This window comes from Rhinatrema bivittatum, chromosome 2 (genome assembly GCF_901001135.1).
Source record: "Rhinatrema bivittatum chromosome 2, aRhiBiv1.1, whole genome shotgun sequence".
Classification (NCBI taxonomy): Eukaryota; Metazoa; Chordata; class Amphibia; order Gymnophiona; family Rhinatrematidae; genus Rhinatrema; species Rhinatrema bivittatum.
Window position 1 is genome coordinate 94443353 of NC_042616.1, and position 12762 is coordinate 94456114.

At 44.5% G+C, this 12762-nt stretch overlaps 1 protein-coding gene across 1 annotated transcript in view; it reads left to right on the plus strand.

Annotated features, from left to right (window-relative positions):
- Positions 1–12762, plus strand: part of DPP6 (dipeptidyl peptidase like 6) — a 1747714-nt gene that overhangs the window by 1093558 nt on the left and 641394 nt on the right. Inside the window, exon 4 of the mRNA XM_029588457.1 lies at positions 11048–11142. Coding sequence (XP_029444317.1) covers positions 11048–11142 — 95 coding nt within the window. The remainder of the gene's footprint in view (positions 1–11047; positions 11143–12762) is intronic.

Genomic DNA, 12762 nt, shown 5'->3' on the forward strand with positions numbered 1-12762 from the left:
CGCCAGGAGTGCGTCAGTTCCGAATGGTGGAACGCCAGGAGTGCGTCAGTTCCGGATGGTGGAGGTTACAATCGAGAGTTTATATTATGGTTCGAATATGATGGAGAGAGATATCCTCTTTTGAATATATTTCTTGGCCACAGTAGAATTAATTGATTTAGATACTGTGGGGGTTTAAAGAATTGAATATATGGTGACTCTAGGATCATAGTCGGCATTGCGATTTGATGTTGCTTCATATGTGGAAAAGGTTCTAATGTTTGGTATATTTGAAGATTACATGAGTATAGATTGAAGGTGCATGGTGGAGAAAATTCAGATGTATTATAGATGAATATGAGGCGGTATTCTGAATATTTTTGAAGTCCATCCCTGAGGAAGCCCCTGAGTTAAAGGGGGTGAAACGAAGATCTTTGTCTGATAGTTGGACTAACATTGAAACTCTATGGATACATTGTGTTCATGATCTATTGCATTGGATACATAATATGTTGTAATTATTAAATACATGTGTATACTTTTTAATTGTATGTTTAAAAACGATTTCAAAGTGTAAATTATCTGATACTGAAATTATTGGGATATGGGATTTTATGTGGTGTGTATGTGATGGATGTATGAGTTAGAGAGAATTTTTAATGTTAGATAGGCATATGTGTGTAATGCAAATAAAATTATAAACTATAAGTGTCTTCTTCTTGTGTATAGTTAAGTAATTTGACAGAAGAGGGATTAATTATTGACCCTTTGTATAGTATACCGTAGGCACTACGCAAGGCAGAGGCTTGGAGGCCAAGGCCGAAGCCTAGGCCTCGGCCTAGACCTAGGCCCAGATGCAATGCCAGAGCCTGAGTCGGAGGCCAGATCCTGATGCCTGGGCCACGGCCTAGGCCCAGGCATTGGAACCCGACCTCCAGACCAGGCCCTGGCATTGTGCCCTGGCCTGGGCTTGAGTTGAGGCTCAGGTGTTGGGACCTGGCCTCTGGGTTGGATCCCGGCATTGGGCCTGGGTCCCGGTTGAGGCTCTGGTGTTGGAACCCAGCCTTCAGACTGGGCTGCAGCATTGGAATTGGGCCTGATCCCTGGCCTAGGGATTGGGACCCGGCCTCTGGACTGGGCCTCATCATCGTGTCTGGGTTCAGGCCAAGGCCCCATCATTGGGCCTAGCTAAGGCCCAGGCATCATACCCCAGCTGTTTTGTTGGGTCCCATTGTTGGGCCTGGGCCTAGGTTGAGGCCCAGGCATTGGGACCCAGCCTGCCCACAGCTATAGATACCTAATGGATCAGGTAAGTTGGAAAAATTTATCGGGGTCCCTGTCCTCACTCAGGTCTTGGCTGAGGTCCTGGCATTGGCCCAGGCCTAGGCCGAGACCCTGGTGACAAGCTTGGGCCTAGGCCATGGTTTCTGCTTTGGACCTAGGCCTATGCCCTAGGGGAGACCCCAGCTTTGGGCCTAGGCATAGACCTGAATGGAAATTTTAACAGAATTAAATGAAAAGGATTTGTTTAATTCGGGGGGGGGCCCTCAATTCATTTCGAGGCCTCCAAATGAAATGAATTGACCCTTATTTGTTGCATTTTGCAAATTTGGTTAAAATGAATGCATATCCATAGAAAATTCCACAGGATTTACTAAGCTCTAGTACTCAGTGCCATAGGTTAGGAAATCACTCTCTCTCCTCATCCTCAAAGAACTCCCCTTAATCCCCCCCCCCCCAATCATCCATCAAAATGTCTATATTTCAAATTTGAAATGTCAACCGGCACTTTATTTCCTCAGATGATACAGGGCCTGGAGCTTGGGGTGCTCTGAGCCCCACTAGGCTACCATGGATTTTTGAGCTTTGACTGGAGTTGGGTTAGAAGGATTCTTGAGGCTGGGGGTGGGTCAAATGTTGTAAGGGGTGGGTTGGGAAGGGAGAGAGCTGAGCTGAGTTTATGTTTTAATATTTTATATTGGACACTGGAATGACCTCTTGGGGCAATAGGGGGGGGGGGGGGGGTCTCACAAGACTCCCCAGGGGCTTTTCACATGTTTGGGACTTGGTTCAGACTACTTTGGCCCTTTAAATTACTAGGGATGTGCAGAAGGAAAACATTTGTTGCTATTTGGTATTCGTTGCGCCGGGACCCAAATCCATTGCATCCATTTTCAGGGAAACCCAATTCGTCCATTAGTTGTATTTGGTATTTGTTTTCCATTAAAGATGGAAAAAAAAAACAAACCTCATCCCAACCCTTTAAATTTAATTAACTACAACCCCCCCAAGACTTGCCAAAAGTCCCTGGTGGTCAAGCGGGGGTCCTGGAGCGATCTCCTGCACTCGGGCCGTTGGCTGCCAGTATTCAAAATGGCGCCAATAGCCTTTGCCCTTACTATGACAAAGGGGCTACCAGTGCCATTAGTCGGCCCCTGTCACATGGTAGGAGCAATGGATGGCTGGCGCCATCTTGTGCTCCTACCATGTAACAGGGGGTTTTATTCGTTAATGATATGTTGCATTCGTGGGGGTTCACCATACATTTCGTGGACCCACGAATGCAACGAATAGGGACCTATACATTGCAGATTGCGCATTTGTACAAAATGAATGCACATCCCTTTAAATTACAGCCCTAGGAGCATTGGGACCCACGTTAGCATACCAATACAACTCCAGAGTTGAATCTTTCATTAAAATAACACAGTTCATGATTTTTCAGGTAAGCTGTGTTATTTTATTTACATGAAATCACCCAGTAATGAGTTGCTCTGCATGCATTTGCAAAGCATTTGTAGCCTAGTTAGCTCATTACCATACCAGTGATAACATACCACACAGTATTTAAAATACTGCACATTATAGTAACATAGTAATAAAAGAAGAAAAAGACCAAATGGTCTATCTAGTCTGCCCAGCATATTGCTTATGTTAGTAACTGATGCTCCATGCAGATTACCCTCATGCATCCTGTTAAGGGTAGTAACTGCCACTTTATACAAGTTTCTCTCCATGGAAAAATGTTATACTATCCATTTCTTTAAGTCGTCAGGGTTCCACAGTGTTTGTCCCATGATCTTTTGAATTCAACAACTGTTCTCATCTTCACCACCTCTTCTGGGAGGGCATTTCAGTCATCTACCTCCCACTCTATTGGTTCTTAGTCGTCCCCCATAGAGTTCTACTCTTTCCTTTCCAATGGAAAAGGTTTGACGTTTGTGTATTGTTGATGTCTATCAGATATCTGTAGGTCTGTATTAAATCTCTCCTGCACCTCCTCTCCTCCTGGGTATAGATCCTTCAGCCTCTCCTCATTGGTCTTCTGAAACAGACCCCACACCATTTTGGTCACCTTCCTCTGGACAATATCCATCCTGTCTCTATTCTTTTTGAGATACGGTCTTTAGAAATTACCATAGTACTCCAAGTGAGGCCTCACCAAGGATCTGTACAAGGGCATTATCACTTCCCTTTTCCTGCTTGCTACACCTCTCTCTATGCAGCCCAAGATCTTTCTGACTTTAGCTATTGCCTTGCCACATTGCTTCTCCGCCTTCAGATCACCAGGCACAATCACCCCAAGGTCCTTCTCCTGGTCTAAGCACGATAGTCTTTCATCCCCCATCACATATAGCTGTTTTGGATTTCTGCACCCCAGGTGCATGACTCTGCATTTCTTGGCATTGAATCACAGCTGCCAAACCTTCAACCACTCTTCAATTTTTTTTAAATCACTTTTCATTCTATCTACTCCTTCAGGCATGTCCAATTTGTGGCAGATCATCCACAAAAAGTCAAACTTTTCCTTCTAAACCTTTCACAATGTCACTCACAAATGTACTGAACAGAACCAGTTCCAAAACCTATCCTTGAGGCACTCTACTTAACACCATTCTCTCATCAGAGCAGCTTCCATTTACCATTACACATAGTTTCCTGTCAGTCAACCAGTTAGTAATCCACTCCACCGCCTTGGCACCCAAACCCATGCTTCTTTGCTGAAATCCAAGTAAATCACAGTGAGTACTCTTCCTTGATCCATTTCTCTCATCATCCAGGCAAAAATGTCAATCAGATTTGTCTGACAGGACCGTCCCCTGGTGAATCCATGTTGCCTCGGGGCCATCAACTCACCAGATTATCGCTACCACAAGGCATTTACCATATGGTAAACACCTATCATGACTTGGTAAATGACCCCCTTAGATTGTAAGCCCTGTGGGGATAGGGAAATGCCTATAGTACTTGAATATGATCTGCTTTGAAGTGGCACAAAAAAGCAGAATATAAATGTTAAAAAATTATTAACGACTTTTGAAAAGATATATAATCTTTTGGAAAGATACATAAATCCAAATACTCAATACCCAACCCCAGCTGATTCTTGGAGTGGAAGACATCAGACATATTATCATACATTGCTCCTCTGACTGGAGAACTAGTCAGAAAAGAGGAGAAATGAGAAGTCTTCCCACCAAAAGAGGTCCCAAGTGATCCATAATACCTACTAGGGATGTGAATCGTTTTTCAACAATTAAAATTAACGTCCGATAATGTTTATATCGTCTTAAATCGTTATAGAACACGATACAATAGAAATTCTAACGATTTATCGTTAAAAATCGTTAAATCGTGTTAGTGTGCACTAACTCGAGTTAGTGCGCACTAACTCCCCGTTAGTGCGCACTAACTCGATTTAGTGCGCACTAACTGAAAATGATACAAATAAACACTTTCCAGGTCACTGAAGGTCAGTTAGGAATGAATATGTGTTCCTATTGGCTGGCTGCCCTCTTATCTATTGATATTACCAAGGTTACCACTGAGGTGATGGTTGGGGGGATGGGAAATGGAACTGGAAACTAACGAACACCAACAGAAAATGAAACAAAGTGTTCACACTTCCCAGGTCAGTAAAGGTCACTTAGGAATGAATATGTATGTATGTATTCCTATTGGCTGGCTGTGCTCTTATCTATTGATGTTACCAATATGGTTGGGGGAATGTGAAATGGAAACAGTTGGAAGCTTGACAAAAAAAGTAATGTAATGATCAGCACTCACGTGACTAGAACTTGTTTGTTTATTATTTTTGTTAGCAGGCACCTGAAATGCTAGTGCATGTTGAATTTGCCAATCACTGTGCATTTTAGAAAGGTGGTCCTGGCTGGAACTGTACACAGTTCAAATATATGTAATTGATTGTTGGTAAGTGTATTTTTTAAGTAGCCACACTGGCACCAGTATGTTTACTTTTCCTCCTACTTAACTCACTAGCTCAGCTTTGTAAGAAGGGCTTCTCTGCTTGTGTGTTGTTTTTGTTTGGTGTGAGGAGAGCAGAAACATCAGATCTTTATTCAATCTACTACAGTCATCTCTTACAGTGCCCTATCCCTATTAATACCAGGAGTGTTGTGATCTTCCTGCACACAGTGCCCTAACCCTGATACCAGTCTGAGACAGCTCCCTCCCTGCATTACTAGTGAGAGGCTGGCTTCACAGACAGGGGGGAGCTGCCTGACCCTCACTCCTGACTTCCCCCATGTCCCAGCTAGTGAATGGTGTGTGGGTGAGGGGGGGGGGGGAGGATGGTGAAGTCTGAGACAGCTCCCTCCCTGCATTACTAGTGAGAGGCTGGCTTCACAGACAGGGGGGAGCTGCCTGACCCTCACTCCTGACTTCCCCCATGTCCCAGCTAGTGAATGGTGTGTGGGTGAGGGGGGGGGAGGATGGTGAAGTCTGAGACAGCTCCCTCCCTGCATTACTAGTGAGAGGCTGGCTTCGCAGACAGGGGGGAGCTGCCTGACCCTCACTCCTGACTTCCCCCATGTCCCAGCTAGTGAATGGTGTGTGGGTGAGGGGGGGGGGGGAGGATGGTGAAGTCTGAGACAGCTCCCTCCCTGCATTACTAGTGAGAGGCTGGCTTCGCAGACAGGGGGGAGCTGCCTGACCCTCACTCCTGACTTCCCCCATGTCCCAGCTAGTGAATGGTGTGTGGGTGAGGGGGGGGGGGGGAGGATGGTGAAGTCTGAGACAGCTCCCTCCCTGCATTACTAGTGAGAGGCTGGCTTCACAGACAGGGGGGAGCTGCCTGACCCTCACTCCTGACTTCCCCCATGTCCCAGCTAGTGAATGGTGTGTGGGTGAGGGGGGGGGGGGGGGATGGTGAAGTCTGAGACAGCTCCCTCCCTGCATTACTAGTGAGAGGCTGGCTTCACAGACAGGGGGGAGCTGCCTGTCCCTCACTCCTGACTTCCCCCATGTCCCAGCTAGTGAATGGTGTGTGGGTGAGAGGGGGGGGGGGTGGATGGTGAAGTCTGAGACAGCTCCCTCCCTGCATTACTAGTGAGAGGCTGGCTTCACAGACAGGGGGGAGCTGCCTGACCCTCACTCCTGACTTCCCCCATGTCCCAGCTAGTGAATGGTGTGTGGGTGAGGGGGGGGAGGATGGTGAAGTCTGAGACAGCTCCCTCCCTGCATTACTAGTGAGAGGCTGGCTTCGCAGACAGGGGGGAGCTGCCTGACCCTCACTCCTGACTTCCCCCATGTCCCAGCTAGTGAATGGTGTGTGGGTGAGGGGGGGGGGAGGATGGTGAAGTCTGAGACAGCTCCCTCCCTGCATTACTAGTGAGAGGCTGGCTTCACAGACAGGGGGGAGCTGCCTGACCCTCACTCCTGACTTCCCCCATGTCCCAGCTAGTGAATGGTGTGTGGGTGAGGGGGGGGGGGAGGATGGTGAAGTCTGAGACCGCTCCCTCCCTGCATTACTAGTGAGAGGCTGGCTTCACAGACAGGGGGGAGCTGCCTGTCCCTCACTCCTGACTTCCCCCATGTCCCAGCTAGTGAATGGTGTGTGGGTGAGGGGGGGGTGGATGGTGAAGTCTGAGACAGCTCCCTCCCTGCATTACTAGTGAGAGGCTGGCTTCACAGACAGGGGGGAGCTGCCTGACCCTCACTCCTGACTTCCCCCATGTCCCAGCTAGTGAATGGTGTGTGGGTAAGGGGGGGGGGGGAGGATGGTGAAGTCTGAGACAGCTCCCTCCCTGCATTACTAGTGAGAGGCTGGCTTCACAGACAGGGGGGAGCTGCCTGACCCTCACTCCTCCGGGGTATTGTGATCTTCCTGCACACAGTGCCCTATCCCTGATACCAGGGGTGTTGTGATCTTCCTGCATGCAGTGCCCTATCCCTATTAATACCAGGAGTGTTGTGATCTTCCTGCATGCAGTGCCCTATCCCTATTAATACCAGGAGTGTTGTGATCTTCCTGCATGCAGTGCCCTATCCCTGATATCGGGATGTGTGCAAGAAGATCACAACACCCCCGGTATCTGGAATAGGGCACTGTGTGCAGGAAGATCACAACACCCCCAGTATCAGGAATAGGGCACTGTGTGCAGGAAGATCACAACACCCCTGGTATTAGGGATAGGGCACTGTGTGCAGGAAGATCACAACACTCCTGGTATTAATAGGGATAGGGCACTGTGTGCAGGAAGATCACAATACCCCTGGTATCAGGGTTAGGGCACAAGTTCTAGTCACATTGACTGATCACATTACTTGTTTTGTCAAGCTACCAACTGTTTCCATTTCCCATCCCCCATATACTGTCAGTAGGAAACTTGGTAACATGAATAAATAAGAGGGCAGCCAATAGGAATACATATTCATTCCTAAACTGACCTTAACTGACCTGAAAAGTGTCAAATTGTATCATTTTCAGTTAGTGCGCACTAACTCCCAGTTAGTGCGCTCTAACTCCCGTTAGTGCGCACTAACTCGAGTTAGTGCGCACTAATCGGAAAAAACGATTTTTAACGATTTTTTAACTAAAAAATCGTGCCTAAGACAATTTTCTTGCCCTGCCACACGATTTCTATCGTTAAGACGATATGGAAAACGATTCACATCCCTAATACCTACTAGTAAACAAAAAAAAAAACTTGCAAGACTTACTTCTGCTTTTATAAATAGGAACCACATCTGTCCTTTTCCAGTCTTCCATGCAAATGTGGTTCCTATTTATAAAAGTGGAAGTAAGAAGGAGGCTGAGAACTACAGGCTAGTTAGTCTGACCTCGGTATAGCTGCTAAAACAGAGGATAGTGGCAATTTTTGGAATCCAATGGATTGCAAGATTCGAGGCAGCCTGGTTTTACCAGACATAAACCTTGTCAGATGAATCTGATCAAGTTCTTTGACTGGATGACCAAAGAGTTGGATCAAGGGAGAGCGCTAGATGTAGTGTACTTGGATTTCAGCAAGGCCTTTGATATGATTCTGCTGTGGTATAGAAATTTTGTAAGTAAATTTAAAAAAGATATAAATAAATTAAATTGTGTGCCCTTGGTATGGATCCCAGAGAGACTGACTGGGTTACAAACTGGCTGACTGGGAAGTGACAAATTGTAGAGGTAAATGGAGTTTTCTCTGAGGAGGGGGCATTACTAGTTGTGTGCCTCAGGGATTGGTCCTTAGATAGATTATTTTCAACTTTTTTTGTGAATGACACAGTGGAAGGATTATCAGGAAAGGTTTGTCTTTTTGCTGATTATACCAAAATCTGTAAAGGTGTGAAAAACATGAGGCGGGATCTGGCGAAGCTCGAGGAATGGTCTAAGGTCTGGGCGCTAAGATTTAATGCTAAAAAATGCAGAGTAATGAATTTAGGATATAAAAATCCAAGGGAAAGATATAGTATTAGAGATAACATTTTTCTAAGCAGAAAGGAAGAGCAGGATTTGGGGGTAATTGTATCTGATACTCTTAAAATGGCTAATCAGGTGGATAAAGTGTTAGTAAAAGCCAGAAGGATGCTTGGCTGCATAGGGAGAGGAATGGTCAGCAGAAAAAGAGAGGTGATAAATCCCCGTATAGGTCCCTGGTGAGATCTCACTTGGATTACTGTGTACAATTCTGGAGATTGCACCTTCAAAGGATATAAACAGGATGGAGTTGGTCTAGAGGGTGGCTACTAAAATGATTAGTGGTCTTCGTTCTAAAGCATATGGGGATAGACTTAAAGATCTTAACATGTATTTCCTAGAGGAAAGGCGAGATGGGGAGATTTGATAGACATTCAAATATTTCAAAGGTTTCCATGCATAGGAGGTAAGCTTTTTCAGTGGAAAGGAGGTTCCAGAATGAGGGGTCATGAGATTAGTTTGAAAGGGAGTAGACTCAGGAATAATCTTATGAAATATTTCTTTTCAGAGAGAGTGGTGGATGCTTGGAATAGCCTCCCAGTGAAGGTGGTGGAGACAAAACCAGTATCTGAATTCAAGAAAGCATGGAATAAATACAGGGGATCTCTAAGGAACTGATGAGAATCATAATGCTAAATTAATTGGATGGATGGGCAGACTAGATGGGCCACGCAATCTCTTTCTGTCATCATGGTTCTGTGTTTCTATGTTTCTAAGGCAAGAGGACTGCAAACTGTGTTTTATTTTTTATTTTTGGCTCCTGAAAAATGTAAATATTTACATTTTTATTTTTTTAAATATCTTGTGAGGTCTCTGTTTTTTGTCTGTGGTTGTAAATTGAGTCTAGATTTTTGAAAGAGAGTGATGTACGTATATGTATGTATGTACAAGTGGACATCTGAAGAATTTTGTGTATAAAATTGGAGTAGGGATAGGATCTAGAGATTAGACAAGAATGCTGTGCAATGCTAAGTGAGTGCTTGTGATGGAATTCTGAATATGTATAGAAGAGTAATGTGTAGCTGAAATGAATGTGTGCTTTACTATGCCCAAAATCCAGAAATTTCTTTGAGGCATGCTATATTTAAAGCTGTTTATGAGCATGAAGGATGGGTTTGAGTTCAAGAGTACATTTCCATGTGTATGGTATAGCTACAAGTTTTGTGCATTTATGAGAGAGGATATGAAGACAAGGGAAGAACATAAGGGAAGAGCTATATGGTGAGAATATCAAGCTGATTGTGCAGGATTCACACCCAGACAAGGGCTTTAAAAAAAGATAAGTGTTGTAGCATGCTATTGAATAAGCAAGACTGTCTTTTTAAAAACAACTTTTGCCATAAGAAAGTGTATCCAGTGGATTTTACACATGGCATGTGATAGAGTAAAAATGGCCATAGAGAAAAGAAAAAGGTGGAATAACAAAATCACACCCATAGACCAGGGGTGGCAACTCTGATCCTCAAGAGCCACAAACGAATCTGTATTTCAGGAGATCCACAATGAATGTGCATACAATGTGCCTGCATGCACTGTCTCCATTCTATGCAAATATAACTTACACATACACATTCATGCTAAATAATATCCTGAAAATCAGACCTGTATGTGATCCTTGAGGACCAGAGACTATAATGGGATCCGTGCAGTTGCAGTAAATTACCTTCTGGGCATATTCTAACCCTGAGCAGGAGCAGATACATTCACATTGGAGTGCTTTGTAAGGTACCTAAATATGGTATAGTTATTTGTTTGAATAATCCCCAGGTAGTTCAATCCAAGGGCAGAGCAGAGGATGTTAATGGGGTGTCTCTCGTGGCTTCTCCTCCTGTGTGCCCCAAAGATATTTTTTTTTTATCCGAATGCATATTTCTTTGTATCCCAAATAGCTCCCAAATACCATCCTTTATAATAGTTGCTATCTGTCAAAACTCAAATATCCCCAGATCTTCACCTTCTGGAGCCCAAAAGGTTCAGGGGCGAAATAGACTGCCACCTTAATAACCAGTTTCTACAGAGATGAAAACCGTAAGGTTTGAGATGCCAAAGAACTTGAGATTTACAGTCTGTTTTTCTTTATGTCACTGTTTCACAAGATATTTTATTGAGTAGCATACAATGTTCTAATTGTACCTCTACTCTTTCACTTTTATTATTCTCCTAAGTATTCCTGCGTATCAAGTAATAAGCACTCTGACACGATGTCTCCACTTTAATTTCTAAAATTAAAAGATGAGATATTTTAACTGAAATAGTCCTTGTTACTTCATAAACAGCCCTTATCCTATGACTAAAGCTATTTTCTTTATACAGATACTTACTTTTTCATCTATTACAATATTCTTTTTTTTTTTTTAGACAAAGAAATATTATTTAGAACCCAGAATGGTGATGTGGTGAAGCTGAATGTTGAAACAAGCATGTCAACTTTATTAATAGAAAACAAAAAACTGGTAAGTATCTTTTTTTAAATAATCATTATTACTGCTTTATGATCTTACATCCAGGTTAATAAAGGAGAACATAAATCATTTTCTTTTTTTCATAGAATTGCCCTAACAAATAATTATGATAAATTATCAAAGATGTTTGAATTTATCATGCAAGTGGTTAAAATAAGGTAAATGACCACTAAACATGCAGGCCGATACAGAAAAACGTGTGGGAGAGCCAGCGAGCGCCCGCTCTCCCGGCGCGCGCACAGATCACTCTCCTGGGCGCGCGATTCAGGAGAATGGCCTATGCAAATTAGGGCCGGCGGTAAAAGGAGGCGCTAGGGACACTAGCGCGTCCCTAGCGCCTCCTTTTTGACAGGAGCGGCGGCTGTCAGCTGATGCTCAATTTTTCCAGTCTCGGTTCTCAAACCCGCTGACAGCTATGGGTATGGAAAACAGACGCCGGCGTAATTGAGTGTCCATCTTCCGATCCACGGGCCGTGGGCAGATTTTTAATTTTTTTACTTTTGGGGCCTCCGACTTAATATCGCTATGATGCTAAGTCGGAGGGTGTACAGAAAAGCAGTTTTTTCTGCTTTTCTGTGCACTTCCCCAGCGCCGGCAGAAATTAATGCCAGCCTTTGGGCAGGCGTTGATTTTTGAAAGTAAAATGTGCAGCTTCGCTGCACATTTTGCTTTCTGGATCGCATGGGAATAACTAATAGGGCCATTGGCATTGGCATGTTGCGGGCACTATAAGTTTCGGGGGGGGTTGGCCATGCGTTTTTCGACCCCTTACTGTATAAGGGGTAAAGCTAGAGCGTCGAAAACGCTCGGCCAAACCCGGCTAACAGTGCGCTTCACCGGTGGAGCTCAGTGTACTGTATCGGCCTGACGGTATGCAAAATGTTGTATCATGTGCTCCTTTAATTTCTGCCACTCCAGCATGGCCATAGTAATACTGGCATTCTAGCCTAATCTTTCACTTTCAGCCAGCTAGCATGGGGGACCTTTCTCCCCCTGAACCTCGCAACACATAAAGCCTGATTCTCCCCACTGCAGTGCAGACAAAATTTCCCCCTGGACAACTGTCCCCCCCCAGGAAGAATAATCCTCAACCCATGACCTAATCTGAATCCCCTCACTTGTGAAGCACTTTTATTGTACTTGCACTGATTATACAATCTATACATTTTTTTAAATAAATAAATCCTCCCTCTAACCCCTCCAGAATTGGTACTTATCAATCCAGATGCCCTGCAGGGTGGGGGATGGAGGGGGTCTGGGCTAAGCTGCAGAGGTGTGGGGAGACTCCAGTCTCTTTGGCGTTAGCATGGAGAATTTTGAGCAGCATCGGGCCAAGGCAGGTGTTTATTTTTCAGGCTTTGCTAAGCTCATGGAAAATAGCAGGTGTGGAGAACATATGAAGTTTATTGCCTACGGGCTTGTTAAAACCTCATTGCATATGATAATCCCTCATTTACATACAGGTAAGCGCTCATTTTAGTGTTTACACATTAGTGAGCTGAGGGACCGTCTTAACATGCACTTCAAGGCCTTACTGCATAGTACGCTATTCTTAGCATTGCACAGAAGGCCTTTACTGTGCCGATTAAATTTTATTGCATAAGCCCAATG